This window comes from Erythrolamprus reginae, chromosome 4 (genome assembly GCF_031021105.1).
Source record: "Erythrolamprus reginae isolate rEryReg1 chromosome 4, rEryReg1.hap1, whole genome shotgun sequence".
Taxonomy (NCBI): domain Eukaryota; kingdom Metazoa; phylum Chordata; class Lepidosauria; order Squamata; family Dipsadidae; genus Erythrolamprus; species Erythrolamprus reginae.
Window position 1 is genome coordinate 74,142,073 of NC_091953.1, and position 25,910 is coordinate 74,167,982.

The 25,910-nt window shown below is 39.1% G+C and overlaps 1 protein-coding gene across 9 annotated transcripts in view; it reads right to left on the reverse strand.

Annotated features, from left to right (window-relative positions):
* GK (glycerol kinase) overlaps positions 1-25,910 on the reverse strand; it is a 238,951-nt gene that overhangs the window by 127,900 nt on the left and 85,141 nt on the right. For 8 of the 9 annotated variants that reach the window (XM_070750603.1, XM_070750606.1, XM_070750598.1 and 5 more), the window contains 4 exons: positions 18,814-18,920; positions 18,323-18,400; positions 8,261-8,340; positions 7,757-7,894 (listed from right to left, as the gene is read on the reverse strand). In XM_070750603.1, the coding sequence (XP_070606704.1) occupies positions 7,757-7,894; positions 8,261-8,340; positions 18,323-18,400; positions 18,814-18,920 (403 nt within the window). The remainder of the gene's footprint in view (positions 1-7,756; positions 7,895-8,260; positions 8,341-18,322; positions 18,401-18,813; positions 18,921-25,910) is intronic. The other variant, XM_070750605.1, reaches the window with a different exon arrangement.

The following is a 25,910-nucleotide window of genomic DNA, read 5'->3' on the forward strand; positions in this document are numbered from 1 at the left end:
GATTTAGGGGTAGTGATTTCTGACAGTCTCAAAATGGGTGAGCAGTGTGGTCGGGTGGTAGGAAAAGCAAGTAGGATGCTTGGCTGCATAGCTAGAGGTATAACAAGCAGGAAGAAGGAGATTGTGATCCCACTAGATCAATCCACAGTAACTGAATTTAAACATGCCTGGGATAAACATATATCCATCCTAAGATAAAATACAAAAACAGTGTAAGGGCAGACTAGATGGATCATGAGGTCTTTTTCTGCCGTCAGTCTTCTATGTTTCTAGATGAAATCTGATTAAGAAATAATATAACTATTTGTTACGTGTTGAGTTAGAATTTGAACAAGTAAAAGATACTATGGTACACAATATGGAAACAACTTTGGGAAAGGAATTATAAATTGACTATGGCAATGCCTATAAAGAAAATTTATACAAAATATTTTATAGATGGCATAGGTCACCAGAAAGATTTGCTAAAATGTTTAAGGACAAGACGATTAAATATTGGAAATGTCAACAAATACCAGGATCCTTTTATCACATGTGGTGGACATGTGCAGAAGCAAAAAAAAGTTTGGACTAAAACACCGATATGGATTGAAAAAATGTTAAAACAGAAGTTACAATTAAAACCAGAGGTTTTCCTGTTAGGCATTTTGCCAAATAATTTTGATAAATAAGATATATATTTAATTGTATACGTGATAACAGCAGCAAGGATTGCATTTGCACAAAAATGGAGAGGATCTGAGATCCCAAAGGAAGAAGATGTACTTAAAAAATTTGGACTGTGCCAGATGAACAGAATGACAATGAAACTTAAAGATAGAGAAGAATCTGAATATTATAATGTTTGGATGAAGTTTTATAATTGGATAGAAAATGAATATAGTTAGAAGTAAAATGAGCAGAAAATTAAAAGATTAGGACTGATTTAATGACAAACTAGAATGTAAGGAAATGGTAATATTAGTTTTAAATAATAGCGATAACTAAAGGATAACAGTTATAAATATTTTAAAAATACTATAAGAGAAGGGATACAAAAATAATATAATTAGCTTGTAATAGTTTGTTTAATATAAAATGTATTAGAACCGAAATCATTCAAGCAAAGGTTAAGAGGGAAAGAGAGAAAGTGGGTGAAAAAAGGTAGAGATGGGGTGGAGAGAGGAAGGAAGGATGGAGAGAAGGAAAGGAAGGTATAGGAGAGATGGAGAGAATAGGAGGGGAGTAAGAAAGAGAAACATGAATAGAGACTGATAACCTATTAATATAGGTGTTGATATGAATACAAAAGAGATTAGCTAGAAATATGTAACTACGGTATATATGTAAAAAAAATTAAAAATTATAAAAGAAAAAAAATTAAGGAAACAGTCAGTCCACTAAAGAGAGAAGATGGCAAGAAAGTAACAATCAACAGAGAGAAAGCAGAGCTGATTAACTCATTCTTTGTATTGGTCTTCACACAAAAAGAAACTATAGCCCAACCTACAAAAAAAAAAATAACTGTAAAAGACAGGGAAGAAATAAAAGTTAAAATGGGGGGGGGGGGGAGTCTGAGCTTCACAAATGCAAATCATTGGGATCTATGGACTACATCCCAGAGTTCTACAGGAGCTGGCAAATTTTATCTCAGAACCACTGTACCTCAACTTTCAAAAATCCTGGAGTACCAGGTATGTATCAGAGGACTGGAGAAGAGTTTAATGTGATTCCCATCTTCAAAAAGGAAAAAAAAACTAGACCTAGGAAACTAGAGACCATATCATCAATACCCAGGAAGATACTACAAATGATAATAAACATTCAAATCTTCCAACATCTAGAAACAAGCAAAGTAATAACCAGCAGTCAGCTTGGGTTTGTTTGTTTGTTTTGGGTTTTTATTTATTTTTTCCTCCACACCTTACAGAAATACAAATTCACATACCTTCAAATTTGAATACAATACAATATAGTATCAATTGCCAAACTCTTAACCAAAATTCTTAATTATTTATCTGTTTTGTTTTGGTATACATCATTTATCTTGTGCTACCTCATTTTCTAATTTTGTCATCCGGATTTCAAATATTGTTTTCTGTTCTCATTCGGGTTCAAAATGCTATTAGCTATCAAATTTCTTTTGGTTATTTTCTTTTTTCTACTAAAACTATGCCATAGTGCTTCAATCCATTTCTTATATTCTTACTTATCTCATTTAAGGTTTTTAAACCCTCATTTTAACATGACTGCCATTTATAAGAAAAGTTCAAAATTTACTTCTCTTCATAGAAGAAAAAAAATTGGTTTATATCATGCCTTTGATCTAATTATAACAATAGCAATACAGGGGGGAGGAAAGGTTATTATTAAGAATTTAAATTATATTATCTTCTTTCTGTGCTTAAACATTATATCATTCCTTTCATTTTACAAATATATAATTTCTAATTTAGCAAATCATAATTATAGTGTAATATAGTGTATAGTGTATTTTTCTATTTATTTTTCACTGAAAGTATCTTCCACTATCAATCCCAGTACAATAATAATTTTTCCTCATCTATATATTTTTCACTGTCATTCCCAGTGTAATAATCTTCGCTAATCTATAAATTCCACTGTCAAACCCAGTGCAATAATCTTCCCTAGTCTATATATCACTGTCATTCCCAGTGTAATTTTCTTCCCTAATCTATTTATTTATTTATTAGATTTGTATGCCGCCCCTCTCCGAAGACTCAGGGTGGCTCACAACAACAATACAATACATAGAATACAAATCCAATAGAGTTAAAAGATGAGATTTAAAACTCATAAATATTAAAAGCAATAATTATTGCACAATCACACCATTCTCATATATTACAGTCAGGAAAAAAGGTGGTGGTAGAGGAAGAGATAGGTCTTCAGCATCTTGCGGAAGGCGGGAAGGGTAGGGGCAATTCGAATCTCCAAGGGGAGTTGATTCCAGAGGGCCGGGGCCGCCACAGAGAAGGCTCTTCCCCTGGGTCCCGCCAAACAGAATTGTTTAGTTGACGGGACACGGAGAAGGCCAACTCTGTGGGACCTGATTGGCCACAGGGATTCGTGTGGCAGAAGGCGGTCCCGGAGGTATTCTGGTCCAATGCCATGTACGGCTTTATAGATCATTACCAACACTTTGAATTGTGACCGGAAACTGATCAGCAACCAGTACAGGCTGCGGAGTGTTGCCGAAACGTGGACAGATCTTAGAATCCCCACGATAGCTCTCGTGGCCGCATTCTGCATGATCTGAAGTTTCTGAACACTTTTCAAAGAAACTCCCATGTAGAGAGCATTGCAGTAGTCGAACCTCGAGGTGATGACGGTGTGAGTGACTGTGAGCAATGACTCCTGGTCCAAATAGGGCCGCAACTGGTGCACCAGGCAAACCTGGGCAAACGCCCTCCTCACCATGGCTGAAAGATGGTGCTCTAATGTTATCTGTGGATCAAGGAGGACGCCCAAGTTGCGGACCCTCTCCGAGGGAGTCAATAATTCCCCCCTGGGTAATGGACGGACAGATGGAATTGTCCTTGTGAGGCAAGACCCACAGCCACTCCATCTTGTCAGGGTTGAGTTTGAGCCTGTTGACACCCACTATTTGGTTTCACTGCCATTCGCAATGTGATAATCTTCCCTAATCTATATATTTTCCCTAATCTATGTATCTTCCCTATTCTATATATCTTCCACTGTAAAAATGAGTGTAAATCTTCCCTAATCTATTTAATTTCACTGTCATTCCCAATGTAATACTCTTCTTACTCTATCTTTCGCTATCATGCCCAATATAATAATAATCCCTAATCTGATTTTCACAAATCGTCTCAGTAAAATAATCTTTCATCTATTTGTTTTCACCACATGACTGAAAATAATAATCTTCTATTCAGTTGAAATCCCAGATACTTCAAAAAAAATATATTAATCATAATCAGTACTATTTATTTTTCCCATATTAATCCTCTTTTAATAATCATAGCTTTATTATATCCCTTTTCCCTTTCCCCGTTTTTCTTTACCATTATAATTCACATAATAATGTTATAATTCAGATAATCAATAAGTTCAAAATTGTCTCTACAAATCCATTTAAGAACCTTATACAGTTATAAATTTATCATTATCTAAGTCTTCTACCTGCTCCTTCTCCTTTCAATATTACAAATATAAGCTATCTCACATTTCAATTAGTAGTTCAATTAATAATCAAATGACCATTTATCAGTCTTGTAAATTTGTAGTTTTATCATTGTCCAAATCTTCTCTCATCTGCTCCTTATTTCAATTCCCATTTAAAAATCAAGAAAATCAACCCAAACTCCTATCGGCCGATTCACTCACCAGCACCATTCTTAACTCAGTTCCTCTCGCTCCAGCACATTTCTTAGTTCTCTCTCCATATGACTTTTTGCTTTTATTTTTATTATTATTTTAAAATGTTTAGTCCCCTTTCTCAATTTAATTTCTGTGCTGCAAATGAAATCTGTAACATCCACGTTTCTGCAGTTCTATAAAATAATTTTTGTAGAACAATATAAATTTTCCTCTTCAAGATGTTGTAGCCTCCAGATGGAAATAATTAAGAAAATTCACAGTCACAATCAGCATAGATAAAGTGTTCCCGGAGCCCAGGTCGAAAAACAGATTGTATGTCCAACAAATCTTCCCCTGTCTTCTCCTCCAACCAGCAGGTGGCAAACTTATTAATTCCACAAAAAATATTTTAAACTTATTTATATAATAAAAACTTACTTTTCTCAGCTGATTAAAACCAATCTGCTAAAATTCATAAAAATAGTTCAGTAATCCAATAAACACATTTTAAAATTCTCAATCTTGGGCTTTTATTGTCCTTCCAGAAGCTTTTCACTATTGTATCCAATTGCCAATTAGCTGCCTCCTCTACATTTCCCCCCAAGCTTTTGTTCCCATTTAAAAATCAAGAAAATCAATCCAAGCTCAAATCTACCGATTCACTCACCAGCACCATTCTTAACTCAGTTCCTCTTGCTGTAGCACATTTCTTAGTTCTCTCTCCAGATGACTTCCAGCTTACTTTAAAATCCTTTCATTGCGGTGTTGGCTCAGCTTGGTCGGCTTAGGCACAGCAGCCTAGCCAATTTCACCCACTGTCGATGCGAGACAAACCGGTTCGACTGGTGGGGTATGCCGATCTCCAACCAGCCCTTTGGCAGCGTCCCCTGCATCCCCTCCCCTTCAGGGAAGATCAGACTTGGTTCCATGGGAACCAAAGCCCCCCAGGCAGCGGGGATTCAGCGTTTCCCCATGGACAAATGGAAACTCTGTGTTGCCAGCGCCATGATTCTGCCCCTCTCCGTGTTTGTTAAAAACAGATCATGCCAAACCAATCTTATTTCATTCTTCAATATAGTGACTAAATTAGTAGAGCAGCAAAATACTGTGGACATAATATAGATTTCAAGAGGGCATTTGATAAAGTAGACTACAACCTATTTCTTGGTAAACTAGAAAAAAGTGGGATAGATAGCATTACCAACAGATAGATTCATAACTAGCTGACAAACTATACTCAACCTTAATGGGTCTACATCTCCATCTACATGGAGAGAAATATTCAGTGGAGTAGCACAAGGTTCCCTCTTAGGCCCTGTACTCTTCAATATCTTAATAAATAACTTCGATGAGGGAACAGAAGGGGAACTTCCAAAATTTGCAGATGATACTAAGCTGGCAGGAATAGGCAACACTCAGATCAGTGGTTCCCAACCTTTCTAATGCCGCAATCCCTTATTACAGTTTCTCATGTTGTGGTGACCCCCAGCCATAAATCTAGTGTCAATTCCCCCAACAGAGCCTTAAGTTGAGTGGCACAAAGGTCAGAGGGACACCCTGGTGTAAACGCCTGATTGGTCGGATTGTAACAATATGGTCCAAGGCACCAGAATAGAAGCTTTAAATTCCTAACACCATTGGAAATTTGTATTTTTCCATGGTCTTAGGAAATCCCTGCGAAACATTCAACCCCCAACCCCCAAGTTGAGAACCACTGCCCTAGATGATAAGCTCAAGATCCAGATGGATCATGATAGACTTGAACACTGGGCCCAACAAAATGAAATTCAATTTAGAGAAAAGTAAAATCTTACACTTGGTCAAGAAAAACCAAAAGTACACATATTGATTGGGTGAAACCCGGCTTAATAGCAGTAAGGCGGCAAATAGCAGTAAGGTGGAGAGGGGCAGCATACAAATCTAATTAATAATAATAATAGTAATAATAATAATAATAATAACAATAATAATAATAATAATAATAACATAATAACTGTGAGTGAGATCTTGGGAGTCTTAGTGGACAACCATCTAAATATGAGCCAGCAGTGTGCAGCGGCAGCCAAAAAAGCAAATGCAATTGTAAGCTGCATTAACAGAGGGATATAATCTAGAGGAAGTGAAGTATTAATACCACTCCATAAAACCCTAGTAAGACCACACCTAAAATAATGCATCCAATTTTGGTCACCACACTATAAAAAAGAAGTTGGGACTCTAGAAAAAGTGCAGAGAAGATCAACCAGGATGATTAGGGGACTGGAGTCTAAAACATATAAAGAATGGTTACAGGAACTGGGTATGGTTAGTCTAGTGGTGAGAAAGAACAGGGGAGAGATGATAGCAGTGTTCCAATGTTTGAGGGGCTGCCACAGAGAGGAATGGGTCAACCTGTTTTCCCAGGCACTTGTAGGTCAGACAAGAAATAATGGATAGAAGCTGGTCAAGGAAAGATTCAACCTAGAAATAAGGAGAAATTTTCCTACAATGAGAGCAATCAACCAATGGAACAGCTTGTTTTTGGAAGTTGTGGGAACTTCCACAACTTCATCGGTTTTGGGAGCTTCATCACTGGAGAATTTTAAGAAGAGATTGGACTGCCATTAGAAATGGTATAGGTCTCCTGCTTAGGCAGGGGGTTGGACTAGATGACCTACATGGTCCCTTCCAACTCTGTTAATTTGTAATCTGTAAAGTTGACTTTTTCTTGACTATTGTATTTTTAGAGTATAAGACACACCTTTTTCCTCCCTAAAAGAGGCTGAAAATTTGGGTGCGTCTTATACTCTGAATGTAGCTTTTTTTTGTTGAAGCTTTTTTCCCATCTTAACTAGGTGCTAACAGTTTTCTCAGCTCTTACCTTGCAGGCTTTTTCATTGTTACTCTCTGCAAAGAATGTTTTCCAAGCTTTAAGTCTACAAAGACATTTTTTTCATTGGTCTACTTCAGGGGTAGGAATAGTTGGCTCTTCTATGACATGTGGACTTCAACTCCCAGAATTCCTGAGCTAGCATGATTGTCTCAGGAATTTTGGGAGTTGAAGTCCACAAGTCATAGAAGAGCCAACTTTGCCTACCCCTGCTCTTCTTGCTCTGAATGTTTCTTTCCACCCCTAAGCAGATGCTAATGATGTTCCCAGCTCTTACCAGCTTCCAAGCACTTTCATTGTTACTTTCTCCAATAAGATTTTTTTAAGCCCTAACCAGAGGATAAAATAATGTGCTGAAGCTGACCAGACTAAGGATGCTAGCCAGATGAATATCTGGTAGGCAGATTTCCCCCCCGATTTTCCTCCCCAAAAACTAAGGGGCGTTTTATACTCCGGTACATCTTATACTCTAAAAAATATGGTAGTTTTTAAGAATGTTAAAAACAAGCTGAGGAAGTATAGAAAGCAAATAAATTGTTTTAATTATTGTATATTGATACATACCCATATTAACCATGAATCAACAGTACCAAAAAGAGCTCTTCTTTCAAGAACTGCTTGCCTGATCTCTTTCACATTGTCCAAAAGCCAGCATAGCTTCACAGCACTGAAATATGTGCTAAGAGGGAGACCAGTCCTACTCTGCAAGGTTGAAAGTAATCAATCATAATGTATAAACATTTACAGTAAAATAAATCTACTAATCCACTTCATTTTTTCTTTAATTATTATTATTTTGATAGCTTTGACTCCATCTGCATTCCTGCTCAAGTCCCTCTTGGGAATGTTTTTGGAAGTTTTGGTTTTGACATTCCTTCTTTCTGCAGCTGACAGTGACTGATTCAAAGAAACCCAGTCGGCTTCACACAGATTTTACAATCTCCTGGTTTCTTTAGTGCCTTTAACCACTACACTAAATTAGTTCTCCTTTTCACATTAGCACGAGCATAAAAAAATAATAATTTGCACTGTGTAACATACTCTAATTATTCTAAGGTCAGTTTTTACCTTAAAAAAGGATTTATTCTTTCCTGGAATCCTTTTAAGAAGTCTTTCAACAGTAGATTGAGTCCTTAGGTCAAGCCATACTAGAATCCAAAGACAGGTATTAATATTAGTAAAAGTAAATATTTAAAGAATATGTTGATTGAATAGAATCAGGTTCTGAATCTCTGAATAGGTCTCTGTTGACAAACTTCACAAAATCATCTAATATTCAAGAAAACAGACTTAAGATTAGATTTTTAATTTTTTTAAATAAATTGTTATTAATTTAAAATATATATACATCTACACATTTACAAAACTTAAAAAGAAAAAAAGAAAAAGATACAAACCAAACCAAACCAAAACATATAGAAAAAATAATAATTATAATAATAATAATAATAAGTTGATTAATTAATTAAATACAATAAACAATATTGACAACGACAACAATGACAGTAAACAAACAACAAAATATATATCGTTTGTATTCTCTTGTGAGGAGGAAAAAATAAACAGACTCTTCTAGTATCAAATTATTTTCTGGTGAAAAAACAATAAGTATTCACTGTTATTCCTTTTGGTTATCAATGTCTTTTTTGTTGTTATTTTCTTAGCTGCTTTCGTACAGTCCTTATTAATTTAATTTCATACAAATTTTAATTTAACACAGCACTGCGTATATATCATATTTAATCTGTTATATCAAAAAAAGAAAGAAAGAAAAAGAAATATTGCTATTGTTATATTTTAATTTAAACTTTTTTTCTCCTTTTAAACCAATCATAAAAAGAATTCCATGTTTTATAATAATCAGAGTCTTCTTTGTTTTTTAATTTAAGGGTTAAAGCATCAGCTTCTGCACAGTCCAATTTTTTATTATTAGTGAATCTTCAAATGGATTGGGTTGCTTCCAGCATTGGGCTATTGCCATTCTAGTTGCGGTCAATATGTGTACCATTAAATTATATTTATTTTTATCTATTTTTTGATCTACAATTCCAAGAAGAAACGCTTCAGGTCTTCTGTTTATTTTTATTTGTAGCATATACGTTATCCACTTTTGTATTTTGATCCAATTTTTTTTAATTTTTGGGCAGGTCCACCAAATATCGTAATAGGTTCCCGTGTGTTCCTTGCATCTCCAGCACTGTGGATCACTTCCACTGCTTCGTTGACTGGACATGGGGTGGAGATGTATAACTGGGTATTATCCGCATACTGATGATACCTCACCCCATGCCCCTGGATGATCTCACCCAGTGGTTTCATGTAGATATTTAATAGCAGGGGGAGAGGACCGACCCCTGAGGCATCCCACAAGGGAGTATCGAAAGCCGCTGAGAGGTCAAGAAGCACCAGGACAGAGGACAAGCCCCTGTCCCGGGCCCGCCAGAGATCATCCATCAAGGCGACCAAAGCAGTTTCCCTGCTGTAGCCAGGCCTGAATCCAGACTGCTGGGGACCTAGATAATCGGCTTCTTCCAAGGACCGCTGGAGTTGGAGTGCCACCACCTTCTCAACAACCTTCCCCATAAAGGGAAGGTTGAAGAGTGGACGGTAGTTATTAAGCACGGCTGGGTCCAGGGAAGGTTTCTTGAGGAGCGGGCGCACAAGTGCCTTCTTATAAGGAGCTGGAAAGGACCCCCTCCCCAAGGAGGCATTGACAATCTCCTGGACCCAGCTCTGTGTCACCTCCCTGCTGGCCGAAACCAGCCAGGAGGGACACGGATCCAGTAAGCAGGTGGCAGAACTCACAGCTCCAATGGCCTTGTCCACTTCATCAGGTGTCACCAGATCAAACTCTTCCCAGACAGGTGGACAAGTACCGCCCCAGTCACCTCGACTGATTGGATCCGAGCGATTTTATCAGCGAAAAACATATTAAAATCCTCGGCACTACTCTGCAGGGGTTCAACTCCGCCCCTGGTGAAGAAGGGAGCGGGTCACCTTAAACAGAGTGGCTGGGCGGGATCCCGCTGATGCAATCAAGGTGGCATGATACGCGCATCTTGCCGCCTTGAGCACCACTTTGTAAGTCTTAATATGAGCTCTTACAAGGATTCGGACTTACTCTTCCTCCATCGGTTCTCTAGACGTCTCTTCTAGCGTTTGAACTCCCAGAGCTCTTCGTTGAACCATGGAGCTCTACGGGGTCTAGTGCCGGGAGAGGTCGCAATGGTGCAATCCGGTCAAGAGCCTCCGCTGCAGCCTTGTTCCAGGCCTCAGCAAGAGACTCCGCCAAACTGTGGACGAGTGCATCTGGAATAACCCCAAGCACCCTCTGAAAGCCATCTGGGTCCATCAGGCGTCTGGGGTGGAACTGTCTAATCGGTTCCGCCTCCCTGCGGGGAAGGACTGGAGCCAGGAAGTCAAGCTGTAATAGAAAATGTTCTGACCATGACAAAGGAAACACTTCTAAGCCCCTTAGTCTCAGACCATTACTCAATTGCTCAGAGAGGAATACCATGTTGGGTGCGTGCCCCCCCTCGTGAGTAGGACCCTGTACTACTTGAGTCAGGTCCATGGCTGTCATGGTGGCCATGAACTCCTGAGCTAACCCAGAGGTTTCGTCGAGCGATGGCAGGTTAAGATCCCCCAAGACTATAAGTCTGGGGAATCCTACCGCCAGCCCGACTACCTCCTTGAGCAGCACAGGCAGGGCTGTTGACATGCAGCTGGGAGGCAGGTACGTGAGCAACAAACCCACCTGAACCCCTAAGTCCAACTTCACAAGGAGGGACTCACAACCCACAATCTCTGGAGCAACGAGTCTACGTAGGCACAGGCTCTCCCTGGCTATAATAGCCACTTCTCCCCCCCTTCCCTGAGATCGCGGTTGATGCCATACCTGAAATCCAGCTGGGCAAATTTCAGAGAGAGGAACTCCTCCCTCTGGGCCCAGCCAGGTCTCAGTCACGCATGCCAAGTTGGCCTCCTCATCCAGGATCAAATCCCGCATGAGGAGAACTTTATTTACCACTGACCTGGCATTGAGTAGCAGCAACCTGAGCCCAGGGCCAGAATTATACTCGTCACCAGCACCCTGGGTTGAGCTCACGGAACCGGAACAAGGGATCGCTGTTAAGCAGCGATCCCTCCTTCCCCTGGAACGGCTAGTTCCGTGGCTCCCGCCATATCTGCCTCTCCAAATAGCCTCTATCTAAATGCTATTGATTTCGTTAATTTATAGCTTTTTGACCAGATTATATCCCATTTATCTAAGTATATTCTGTAGCCAAAGTTTCTACACCAGCTATGTACAGTGATCCCCCGGTTATTGCGTCCCCGACCATTGCGAACAGGGTAATTTGCGATTTTTGAACCCGGAAGTCAAAACACCATCTGCGCATGCGTGCCCTTTTTTTCTATGGGCACGCATGCGTAGATGGCGCCGGGCAGATCAGCTGCTGGGCGGCTTCCCTGGGTCTTCCCCCTCTTGCTGGCGGGAGGGCGAAGCCCCCCCAGCACCCGCTCGCCCGCCCTTCGCCCTTCGCCCAGGAAGTTCGCCAGGAGTCAGCGGAGAACGGCGCGCCTGTTTTAAAACGATCGGAGCCGGCTGGCTCCGATCGTTTTAAAACAGGCGCGCCGTTCTCCGCTGACTCCTAAAGCGGGGAAGTTCGCCAGGAGTCAGCGGAGAACGGCGCGCCTGTTTTAAAACGATCGGAGCCGGCCTGGGGGGGCTTTCCAGCAACCCCCGAGCCCCCAACCCGGGCTCGGGGGTTGCTGGAAAGCCCCGCCAGGCCGGCTGCGACGTTTTAAAACACGCGCGCCGCTTCGCAGCTGTCTCCTGAAGCCGAACGCTAACTTCCGCGTTCGGCTTCAGGAGACAGCTGCGAAGCGGCGCGGGTGTTTTAAAACGTCGCCGCCGACATGGGGGGCTCGCTAGCACCCCCCCAAACCCGGGTTGGGGGTTCGGGGGGGTGCTAGCGAGCCCCCCATGTCGGCGGCGACGTTTTAAAACACCCGCGCGCCTTCCCAACTGAGCCCTCAAGCCAAGCGCAGAAGTTCGCCTTTGGCGCTTGGCTTGAGGGCTCAGTTGGGAAGGCGCGCGGGTGTTTTAAAACGTCGCCGCCGACATGGGGGGCTCGCTAGCACACCCCCAAACCCGGGTTGGGGGTTCGGGGGGGGTGCTAGCGAGCCCCCCATGTCGGCGGCAACGTTTTAAAACACCCGCGCGGCTTTCCAATGAGTCCCGAAGACAAACGCGGAAGTTTGACGTTTGTCTTCGGGACTCATTGGAAAACCGCGCGGGTGTTTTAAAACATCGCCGCCGACATGGGGGGCTCGCTAGCACCCCCCGAACCCCCAACCCGGGTTAGGGGGGTGCTAGCGAGCCCCCCATGTCGGCGGCGACGTTTTAAAACACCCGCGCCGCCCCCAATCTTCGGCTCCTCGCTAGCGCTGCGGAAGTAAAAACACCATCTGCACATGCGCAGATGGTGTTTTTACTTCCGCAGCGCTACTTCGCGAAAACCCGCTCGTTGCGGGGGGTCCTGGAACGGAACCCTCGCAACGAGCGGGGGATCACTGTATATTGTTTTTAACTATATAATCTTCCATTTTATAGTTTAGCAAGTATTTGTAAATTTTGGAAATCATTTTCTTATCTTGGTTTAAAATTATTTTATCAAGTTCTACTTCTCCTTTTTGTATCCCGTTTCTTTTATCTTCTTGGTATCTTGATTTCATTTGGTTGTATGGCCACCAATCCATTATTATCCCACTTTTTTCTAATTGTTCCCTTGTCTTCAATTCGCCTCTTCCATCCAGTAACTGATAGTAATTTTATTTAAATCTTTTGTGTTGGGATGCATTATCGCCTCCATGCTAGAAAACCATTTCGGGGTTTGTGAATAATGTGCTCTTTTAATTCTGGTCCATATCTCATATATTGAGTTTCTAATAATATGCTGTCTGAAATATTTATGAGTTTTATCTTTCTTGTCCCAAAGAAAGGCATGCCACCCTATCATCAAATCATGCCCTTCTAATGATAATAATCTTTTATTTTCTAGTTTAATCCAATTCCTTAGCCAATCTATGATTGAAGCGTTATAATATTTATTTATTTATTTATTTATTTATTTATTGGATTTGTATGCCGCCCCTCTCCAGAGACTTGGGGCGGCTAACAGCGACAATAAAACAGTGTACAATAGTAATTTGGTATTGATGATTAAAAATCAATTAATATAAAAACCAAACATACATACATACATACCATGCATAGAATTGTAAAGGCCTAGGGGGAAAGAGGATCTCAATTCCCCCATGCCTGGCGGCAGAGGTGGGTTTTAAGTTGTTTACGAAAGGCAAGGAGGGTGGGGGCAGTTCTAATCTCTGGGGGGAGTTGGTTCCAGAGGGCCGGGGCCGCCACAGAGAAGGCTCTTCCCCTGGGTCCCGCCAGGCGACATTGCTTAGTTGACGGGACCCGGAGAAGATCCACTCTGTGGGACCTAACTGGTCGCTGGGATTCGTGCAGCAGAAGGCGGTCCCTGAGGTAATCTGGTCCGGTGCCATGAAGGGCTTTATAGGTCATAACCAACACTTTGAATTGTGACCGGAAACTGATCGGCAACCAATGCAGATTGCGGAGTGTTGGTGTAACATGGGCATATTTGGGAAAGCCCATGATTGCTCTCGCAGCTGCATTCTGCACGATCTGAAGTTTCCGAACATTTTTCAGAGGTAGCCCCATGTAGAGAGCGTTACAGTAGTCAAGCCTCGAGGTGATGAGGGCATGAGTGACCGTGAGCAGTGACTCCCGGTCCAAGTAGGGTCGCAACTGGTGCACCAGGCGAACCTGGGCAAACGTCCCCCTTGCCACAGCTGAAAGATGTTTCTCTAATGTGAGCTGTGGATCGAGGAGGACGCCCAAGTTGCGAACCTTCTCTGAGGGGGCCAGTGATTCTCCCCCCAGGGTAATGGACGGACAGATGGAGTTGTCCTTGGGAGGTAAGATCCACAGCCACTCCGTCTTGTCTGGGTTGAGTTTGAGCTTGTTGACACTCATCCAGGCCCTAACATCCTCCAGGCACCGGCCCATCACTTCCACTGCTTCGTTGGCTGGACATGGGGTGGAGATGTATAACTGGGTATCATCGGCGTATTGATGATACCTCACCCCATGCCCTTGGATGATCTCACCTAGCGGTTTCATGTAGATATTAAATAGCAGGGGGGAGAGGACCGACCCCTGAGGCACCCCACAAGGGAGAGACCTAGAGGTCGACCTCTGATCCCCTACTAACACCGACTGCGACCGACCAGAGAGGTATGAGGAGAACCACTGAAGAACAGTGCCTCCCACTCCCAACCCCTCTAGTCAGTGCAGAAGGATACCATGGTCGATGGTATCGAACGCCGCTGAGAGGTCAAGAAGCACCAGGACAGAGGACAAGCCCCTGTCCTGGGCCCGCCAGAGATCATCCATCAACGCGACCAAAGCAGTTTCCGTGCTGTAGCCGGGCCTGAATCCAGACTGTTGAGGACCTAGATAATCGGCTTCTTCCAAGGACCGCTGGAGCTGAAGTGCCACCACTTTCTCAACAACCTTCCCCATAAAGGGAAGGTTGGAGACTGGACGGTAGTTATTGAGTATGGCTGGGTCCAGGGAAGGCTTCTTGAGGAGGGGGCGCACAAGTGCCTCCTTATAAGGAGCCGGAAAGGACCCACTCCCCAAGGAGGCGTTGACAATCTCCCGGACCCAGCTCCGTGTCACCTCTCGACTGACCGAAACCAACCAAGAGGGACACGGATCCAGTAGACAGGTGGCGGAACACACAGCTGCAATGGCGTCCACTTCCTTAGGTGTCACTAAGTCAAACTTCTCCCAGACAGATATTTCAAAGTCGGGTAGACCAAAGCCTCCTTGTTTTATATTGTCCTGTAGATATTGTATTTTAATCCTGGGTTTTTCCCCGGTCCAAATAAATTTTGTTATAGTTCTATTTAATTTTTGGAAAAAAGTTTTTTTTAAAACTAATTGGGATTGTACTAAATAAATATAGTATTTTAGGTAGAATAGACATTTTAATTGCTGATATTCTTCCAATAAGTGAAATAGGTAATTTATTCCATTTTTCTAATTTTATTTGGATTTCTTTCATCAAGACTGTATAATTATCCTCTTTAATTGTTATTGCCCTTGGTGACAATTTTATACCTAAATATTTAACTCTTTTTACAATTTGTAATTCTAATTTATTTTCTAATATTTGCTTTTCTTTACGTTAATTTTTTTCTCAGTATTTTAGTCTTCTGTTTGTTGATTTTTAATCCTGCTACTTTCCCAAATTTGGCAATTTCATTTAATAGTTTTTCACTGGATTCAATGGGGTCTTCTATATTAAATACCAAATCATCAGCAAATGCCTGGATCTTATATTCTTGTCCTTTTATTTTTAATTCTTTGATGTCTTTATTGGATCAAATCTGTGTTATAATTTTTTCTTTGAATTTCATCTTTGTTAGTTGATTTATAAAAAAAATTCCAATTTAGATTGTCGAATGCTTTTTCTGCATCTAAAAATATCAAAGCCAAATTCTTCCCAGGATTTACTTCGTAGTATTCTAATATATTTATTATATTTCTCAGATTATTTTTAATGTTCCTATTTGGTAAGAAACCATTTTGGTCTGGGTGTATTATTTCATTAATGATCGTTTTAAACCTTTCTGCTAGTATTGTTGTGAAAATTTTATAGTCAGAGTTCAATAATGCTATTGGTCTATATTGTTTAATTAATTGTCTTTAGTTTGGATCTTTTGGTATCAAAGTAATTAATCCCTCTTTCCATGATTGAGGGATTTCCCCTTTATTTAGCACTTCATTTAACATTACTAGCATTAGCTTTTTTGTAGGTTAATGTATTTGTTTATAGAATTCCGCGGGAATTCCATCTGTCCCGGGTGTTTTATTATTACTTTGTCTCTTAATCGCTCTCTCCAATTCTATCATTGTTATGTCTTTCTCCATCCTATCTATATTAATTTCAGATATTTGTGGCAATTCAGCCTCATTTAAATATAATTCTGTCTTCTTCTCCTATTTCATCTTTTTTATATAGTCCTTGAAAATAATTTTTAATTATCTTTTTTTTCTCCTCTATATCAAATTGTTTCTCTCCCATTTCATTTTCTAATTGTTGAATATATTTCTTTTCAGTTTGCTTTTTAATTTATATGCTAGCCACCTTCCTGGCTTATTCGCATGTTCAAAATGATTCTGTTTCATGGATTTAATTTTTTGGGCTATCTCCTCCTGTACCATCAGGTTAATGTTATGTTTACTTAATTCCCTTTCTTCCTTTATTTCCACATTTTCTGGATCTTTTAACCAGATTAGATTTTTAAATTGGTACTTTATCATTGTAAATCATGCTTCTTCTGACTAAGCTAATGCAATTTCAATTCCAAATAACAAATTATTTACCTAACAAAAATGTTTAAAGTACACTAAGTAAACCTACCTCACTTAGTGATTTATCAAACCAAATAAAATAAAAAATTGAGAGTAGACATTTTAAAAACAAAGAAGAATGAAATGAATTTAAATTACAAGTTTATTCCAGAATAGATTTCTTCATTTCATAGGTCTATCCTTAGCCTATATTCCTTTGGAGGAGCTTATTCATTCTGATAGCATCTCCTGGGATCTAACCCGTAAAAATTGGATGTACCAACAGCAATTTTATTATAGCAATTTATGCTTAGTTATCAATGCTCAATTCATGTATATTAGTATTTAGAAGAGTTCTGTATATTAGCATTTAGAAGAGTTCTGCTAATGCTTGCATCTTGTTCAAAATGTACAACTTAGCGGTTTACTCATATAAAATGTAAAATTTACCGTATTTTTCAGAGTATAAGATGCACCAGAATATAAGACGTACTTTAGTTTTATTGGAGGAAAAAAAGGGAAAAGAATCAGCTTATCAGATATTCATCTAGCTAGCATCCTTAGTCTGGTTAGCTTCAGCACATTATTCAACCCCCTTGGTAGGGTTTTAAAAAATCTTATTTGGAGAGAGTAACAATGAAAGAGCTTGCAAGCCAGTAAGAGCTGGGAAAATCATTAGCACCTGGTTAGAGCTGGAAAGAAACATTCAGAGCAAGTAGAGCAATGAAAAAAACCCTGCAAAGACTTAGGGTTTGAAAAACATTCTTTGCAAAGAGTAACAATGAAAGAGATTGTAACAGCTGGGAACACTGTTAGCACCTGGTTAGGGCTGGAAAGAAACATTTGGAGCAAGTAGAGGAATGAAAAAACCCTACAAAGACAGGGTTTGGAAAACACTCTTCACAGAGAGTAACAATGAAAGAGCTTGCAAGTAGGTAAGAGCTGGGAACATTGTTAGCACCTGGTTAGGGCTGGAAAGAAACCTATTCGGAACAAGTTAGAGCAATGAAAAAAACCCTGCAAAGACTTAGGGCTTGGGAAAAATTATTTGCAGAGAGTAACAATGAAATAACCTGCAAGGTAAGAGCTGGGAAGATTGTTAGCATCTAGTTAGGGCTGGGGGGAAAAGCTACATTCGAAAAAAGCTACATTCAGAGTATAAGACATACCTAAATTTTAAGCCTCTTTTAGGGAAGAAAATATGCGTCTTATACTCTGAAAAATACGGTATTTCATATTACTATGAACATTTTGTATAGGCAACTAAATGAAAGAACACCAAATTGAAGAATTATGCTGGAATGAAATAATAAAATGTTTTTTTCTGTCCTTATGATTGCTACTTATGTCCTGATTCAACAGTTCATTAAGAAATCTTGACATGATGAATTAATAAATTATGCTTCAACTAAGTCCATTCAATGTAGAACTTTATTAGTTTCTTTACAGAACAAAAACAGTAGGAACAAATCTTCTAAAGAAGAGAGCAAAAGTAAAAAAAAATAGAACTGCTTTGGAATGCAAATAATTCTTTGGGCATTTTAATAATAAAAACAAAGATTAATACCTGGTGCGACATATTGTTACTGATGTTCATAGAACATATAAGATATATGTGGATACAAGAGGAACTACTGTATATCAATTAAAAAGTATTTGCAACAGTTCAATAGACTTACCAATAGCATTATAGAGAGGTTCTCCAGTTTCTTTATCCCAAACTACAGTTGTCTCTCTCTGATTGCTAACTCCAACAGCTTTTAAGAACAAAACAAACATTCTATCATTTTACAGATTATTACATATTATTACAAAACCTGAGCAAAACTCTGCTTTTGAATGAAATCCTGATTGTTCTTCTACTATAAGCTCTTTGTACTTATCACAAGCCACTTCCGAGAGTAAAGAAATAATCCAGAGAGAAGTACAATGTGGCAGAGAAGACAACATTGAGAGGCAATTATTAACAGAATTCAGCACACCTATTTGCCCAAGCAAATGTCTTCTGGCACACTTAAAACAGTTTTTGATTGAATTGTAAAATATTTTAGTTTCCTTTAAAGGTATTTTATTAACATCACATTTATTCTCCATTCATCTCTGTAATTTAGGTATGTCACTTTCTCTTGATTTAGAAGGATATTCATAATTATTATAGAATTAAAAATACCTTTTATGTTGGAAATGTCTATATTCAGCTGGTTCAATTTCTCACAAGTCCTTTCAACACATTCATAGACAGACTGCAGTATTTCCTTTGGGTCTTGTTCTACCCACCTTGAAAACATCAAGGCCCACATTAGAAGTCTGGCAATTAATATAATAGAGTCAACAAACCACAATGGCTTGTTTGCTTCATTGCTTTAGAACAGAGGTGTCAAACTCGATTTCATTGAGGGTCACATCAGGATTGTTTGACCTTGGAGGGTCATGGTAGCCATGGCCATGGTGGCCCTGACACAGAACGTGTGGCAGGAGGCACCTGTGGTGGCCAAGTGCTAAGGCAGGACTTCCCTCAGACTCTCCCTCACTCTCATTATCCTTCCCTTTCCCTTCCTCTTCCCTTTCCTTCTCCTCTCCTTCCCCCCCCTTTTTTAATTCCTCTTTTCCTTTCTCCTTTCCTGCCCCTTCTTGCATGCTCAAGTGCAAAAGGGGAAAGATTTCTCTTTTTGTTTTTGGCAGCCAAAACAGGGCATGTGTGTGTGTGTGTGTGTGTGTTTCCATGCTACTTGATTTGAAATAAGAATGAAACCATCAAGAAAAGTCAGCTTGCTCAGCTTGGCTCTTTCCTCTAGAAAACAGTTAGTAGGAGTCAACTTCACTGATGAACAGGGAAACAGAAAGCAAGTGTGGCTATTTGAGTTTAATTGAATTATGTGTGTAAAAACTGGGGAAGAAAGATAATGAGTTCATAATATGACAAAAAGCTTCAAGGATGAGGGTACAAGTTCAGAAATTAGTCATAAAGGCCTCAGGGGAAAAAAATTATAGGGCTGCTTGGGTTGACATAGTTGAAAAAGCAGATTTGGACCATTAAGATAGAGAGAGAGATAGAGAGATAGAGAGATAGAGAGATATAGAGAGAGATAGAGAGAGAGAGAGAGAGAGAGAGAGAAGCAGAGTCCAAGTCAACATAGGACTATCTATCTGCTGAATATAAACCAGAAAGGGGGTGGCGTGCGGGATATGATTTTCTGAATAGTCTCAGAAAGAAGAGAAAGTGAGTTGAGAAGCAAGTCAAGAAAAGCTGGCTGTGGAACAACAATGCAAATTGCAAGAGCTTCTTGAGCAAAAGTCACAGCAGAGGAAGTTGTGGGAACACAAGAGGAAGAATGAAAAGGAGACTCATCCTAGAAAAGGCATCCAAGGCAACTGCCCAAGCAAGGAAAGAAACTCTTCTGGCTATAGGGAAAAATGACAAGTGCAAACTAGAAAGTGCAGTGAAAAGTTGGATTAAGAAAAAGGCTGAATGAGTGAAAGGAAAGAAATGCCGCTAAGGAGATCACCTTGCCTTCATTAGTTGTAGGCAAAATTTTGATTGACTAAAACTGCCTAACGTTGAGTACACGTAGCCTCAAGGATCCCTTCTGTGGCCCTCTCTGCCACAAAATCAAGTCTTCCAGTCCTCTCAACTAGTGTCAGTGAAGCGGGGAGAGGGGCGGAGTCAATGGCGCTGGTGGCACAGAGTTCCCCCTTGTCCATGGGGAAATGCTGAATCCTCACTGTCTGGGGGGCTTTGGTTCCTATGGAGGGGATGCAGGGGACACTGCTGGAGGTCTGGTTTGGGATCAGCAAACCCCACCAGTCGAACCGGTTTGTCTCGCACCAGCAGTGGGTGAAATAGGCTAGGCTGCTGTGCCTAAGCCGACCAAACCGAGCCAACACCGCAACGAAAGGATTTTAAAGTAAGCTGGAAGTCATCTGGAGGGAGAGGAATTAAGAAACGTGCTGGAGCGAGAGGAACTGAGTTAAGAGTGGTGCTGGTGAGTGATTCAGCCAACTGGAGCTTAGATTGATTTTCTTGATTTTTAAATGGGAACAAAAGCTTGGGAAAAAATGGAGAGGAAGCAGATAATTGGCAATTAGATACAATAGTGAAAAGCTTCTGGAAGGACAATAAAAGCCCAAGATTGAGGATTTTAAAATTTGTTTATCGGATTACTGAACTATTTTTATGAATTTTAGCAGATTGGTTTTAATCAGCTGAGAAAAGTAAGTTTTTATTATATAAATAAGTTTAAAATATTTTTTGTGGAATTAATAAGTTTGCCAGGAGAAGATTTGTTGGACATATAATCTGTTTTTTGACCTTGGCTCCGGAAACACCTTATCTATGCTGATTGTTGACTCTGAATTTTCTTAATGATTTCCATCTGGAGGTACAACATCTTGAAGAGGAAAAATTCTATTGTTCTACAAGAACTATTTTATAGAACTGCAGAAACATGTGGATAATACAGCTTTTATTTGCAGCACAGAAATTGAATTGAGAAAGGGGACTAAACATTTTAAAATAATAATTAAAAAAGCAAGAAAATAAAAGGAGAATTGAAATAAGAAGGAGCAGATGGGAGAAGATTTGGACAATGATAAAACTACAAATTTACAAGACTGATAAATTGTCATTTGATTATTAATTGAACTACTAATTGAAATGTGAGAGTTATTTTTTTTAAAGAAAAGTTTATTAAATATATACACATTAAAACAAGACATTTCATAATTACATAATACATCATTTTGTTACATATTTATTTGATTTTGTTATTTGTGCGAAATGTCTTAAAGGAGACAAAACAAATACCACAACAAGACATATAACATCCCCCTCCCCAAACTGTTACCTAGACAGTTTTTTCTCTTTTACATTTCTACAGCCTATAACACCAGCGGTTGTACTGTGGTTTTATGTGTAACCAAAAAGTTGTACAATATTTCACTATATCGGATTTTGGCATATGTTTAAATGTTTTTTATAGTCTTAAACACAAATTTCTTATATACAGTTATTATCCATTTTCTCTTATCCACCTAGTTGTAGAATTCCTTCCAAACCTCATAATAACATGATTCATCTTTATTCCTTAATTCTTGTGACTGATTTGTCCAAAAATTTGACAATTTTTCTTGGATTCCATTATTTTTTTAATCCTTTTGCCACTTCGCCTGGATTTGATTATACGGCCAACACTCAATAACAATGCCTTGTTCTAACTGGTGTTGTTTTGTTTTCAAATTTCCCTTTTCATCTAATACTTGATCATATTTTACCATTTTACTTAACTGTATTGTATTTTGGTGCATCAATGCCTCCATACTGGGGTACCATCTTGGTATCTTTGTATAATGTTCCTTTTTAATTTTATTCCAAGTCACTAATAGTGCCTCTCTTATTATGTGGTTTCTGAAGTATGTTGGAATTTTACTTTTTTCATTGCACAAAAATCCATGCCATCCTTGTAAAATATCGTGTCCCTCTAGCGTTAACAATCTCTGGTTTTTAATTTCTATCCAATCTTTAATCCATAGTAGTACAGCTGTTTGATAATAAAGTTCGAAATCTGGGAGTCCAAAACCTTCTTGTTTTGGTTTATCCTGTAGCCATTTTAGTTTTATTCTTGCCTTCTTACCACCCCATACAAATTTAGAAATAATTCTGTTCAATTTTATAAAAAATTGGTCGTTCAAGTTTTATTGGGATTGTTTGGAATAAGTAAAGGAATTTGGGTAAAATTGACATTTTGATAGTAGAGATTCTTCCTATTAAGGAAATGTGTAGTTTGTTTCATCTTACAAGCTGATCTTCAGTCTTCTTTATTAGTATATTGTAATTGTCCTCCTTAATTGTACTACACTTTGTTGTTAATGATATCCCTAAATATTTTACTTTCTTAACAATTTGAATCTCTAGAAGTTTTTCTAATTCTTGATTTTGCTCGTTTCTCATGTTTTTTGTTATGATTTTAGTTTTTTGCTCATTCATTTTTAATCCTTCCACCTCCCCATAATCCTTTATCTCTTTCAGTAAGTCTTCACGCTTTTAATGGCTCATCTATTATGAAAACCAAATCGTCTGCGTATGCTTGCAATTTAAATTCTTGACCTCTAATTTTCAAACCAGTAATTTATTTATTGTTAGAGTTGAAAGGGACCATGAAGGCCATCAAGTTCAACCCCCTGCCCAAGCAGGAACCCTATAGCACCCCAGTCAAGTGGCAGTTCAATCTTCTGTTTAAAATGTCCAGACAACCCTGGCGCACACCTTTCCAAATTTGAAGTGACTCCGTTAGTTCTCCATTAATCATTATTTTTGCTGATTGAGTGTGGTAAATTGTTTCTATCATTCTAATAAATTTGGTTCCAAATTTCATTTGTTTTATTACTTTAAGTACAAATTCCCACTTTAGATTATCAAATGCCTTTGGCATGTCTAAAAACATGAGGGCCATGAATTTTTCGGGATGGGCCTTGAAAACGTCTAATATATCAAGTGCTATCCTTATATTGCTTCAAGTATACCTACCAGGAAGAAATCCGTTTTGGTCTGTGTGCATCCAGTTATTTAAAATTGGTTTCATTCTGTTTGCCACAACTGTCATAAAAAATTTATAATCTGCATTGAGTAACGATATCGGACTGTAATTTTGTACTTCCTGTTTATCTGAATTGCCTTTTGGTATCAGGGTTACCAGCGCCTCCGTCCAGGACCACGGTATCACCCCCTGCTCTAACACCCCATTAAATAGTAGTAGTATTATTACTACTAGTAGTAATAGTAGTATTACTAATAGTAGTATTTCTTGTAATGATTCTCTTAATTCTTTATAATATTCATTCGGGATACCATCTGGCCCTGGTGACTTTTTATTATTTTGTTTCTGTATTGTGTTTTCTAACTCTAGTGCTGTTATTTTTTTATTTAATGATGTTTTGTTTAGTTCTGATACCTCTCCTAATTCTAATTTATTTATGTATGCTTTCAACTGTTCTTCATTCATCTCTTCTTTTTTGTAAAGCTCTGTAAAATAATCTACCAAGATTTTCTTTTTCGCCCCTATTATAAATTGCTTGTCACCGTTACAGTCTTCTAGCTCTTGTATATCTCTCTTCCTTTTCTTTTTAAAATTTGTACGCCAACCATCTACCCATTTTATTCGCAATTTCAAAGTAATTTTGTTTAGCGTTCCTAATTTTAAAAGCAACCTCATCTTGTATTAATAAATTAATTTTGTTTTTTAATTTATCCCTCTCTTCTCTTAGCTCATCATTTTGAAAAACCTTTTGCATTTCCGTTTCTATATATTGCAATTTGTTTTGATATTCTTTCATCTGTTTGCTTTTAGTTTTCTTTGTTTTGGCCATATATGCTATCGTTAATCCTCTTATGTATGCCTTCATAGTGTCCCATAGATTCTGTATTGTTTCATCATTCCAGTTATTTTGGAAGAAAAAATTTAATTCCTCTTTCATGTAGTTGTTTTCTTTTAACAATGTTTGGTTGAGTGTTCACCTGTAATATTCTCTTTTTGGTTCCTTAATCATTAATATTATTGGGTGGTGGTCCGCCCATATATTTGGTCCTATCTCAATTTTCTCCATAATATTTTCTACTTCCTTATCTACCCAAATCATGTCGATCCTTGACCATGATTTTTGAGGTGGTGAGAAAAAAGTGTATTGTAAATCCTGTGTGTGTCTTTCTCTCCATATATCTATAAGTCTGTGTTCTCTCACCATCTCAAAAAACTCAGTTAGTGTTCAGCCGGGCTCTATGGTATGAGCCTCCCGAAAATTCAAGGGTAAAAAATTCAGACACACACACACTTGAAAATTCAAACACAATGTTTTTTTAATCAAAATTCAAAAGCAACAAAGCACCCTTTTTGTATGGCAAAGAGCACTATTCCCAAAACAAACTTGTAGGCTGTAAAAAACCCTTAAGCAGTCCTTAAGTACTTAGCTAGCAGATGTGAAGAAACGTCACAGCCCTCCTTCTTCCACGATTTGAAACACACACGCTTTGCTCTGCCTTGGTTTCAAAGTCTTGAAAAATCAACAGAGTCCTGAAACAGCAAGTCACAATCCAAACCAGTATGATCAGATAATTTCCACACTGCAAGGCCAGCACGCTGTCAATTTAACAGCAGCCCTAATTACTTGAACCCCACCCCACCACAGGTGGACTCAATTATCTCCTATAATACTTTTTAAGCTGTTCACTCCTATGCATACCTCTGCGCATGCGTGGGTCTATCATTATTTCCTCATCTGAATCTAAGGAAGATAAGGATGATTGACTTCTTCCTGGACTGTCTTCCAAGTCCCCCTCCTCCATCTCACTGTCACTTCCTTCTGCAGAGGACAATTCACCGTCTGACTCTGTTGGCAGCAAAACAGGCCTCTGACATGTTGATGTTTCCCCCACATCCATCTCCTCAGTCCTTGGGGCAGGAGCTGAGCCAGAGCCAACCACAACAGTTAGTAGGGTTTTTCTTTCTTCGTTTTTCTTTTTAGCTGTTTTATAATCTTTTTGGATATCATGAACTGTGTTGAACTCTCCAATAAGTTTTCCCCTCCTATTTGTCTTACTTGTTCTTCTAATTTCTTGTAAAAGTCTCTTTGATTTGTGTTTGTGGCATATATCACTATCAAAACCATTTCTTTGTGTCCTATCCTAATTTTAATGTTGAAAAAAATTACCAAAAATTACCAAAGAAAGGAATGAACAATAAAGGAAATTATGTGTCCATGTCAATCTCAAATATATAGTTAGCCAGCTCTTCTGTATTGCCTCGGACTAGGAAGTTCGCTCCCTTTTCAGTTCGCAAAGAGAAGAAAAAGAAAAAGAAAGAAAAAACATTGATTGTCCTTGAAGTTCGTATATTTCTTCTTGAGCTTAATCTCAAGTCAGCTCAAAACCCAGTAGTTCGCAATCTGCTGTCAAAAAAAAAAAATAGCCAGTAGACCGTCCGCAGTAATCACTAATCCAGCAATCTAGTCGATCAGACATAGCAAAGTAAAGTTTTCAATCCAAGTACACACCGTACGATGTCTTAAATTCTTCAATGTCTGGTGTAAAAAAGGACCCCTTTCTCACTATATTCCACTGATTCTCCCGGCTCTCAATCTCTGCTCCCCGATCTCCACAGGATCTCCCGACTTTCCATCTCCAATCTCCTCCACTCTCCTCCAATCCCGTTACACCGCACTATTATAATGATCACCAAACCTCCGTCCGGCTTTTTTAAGTTCTGTCTCCCACTTGCG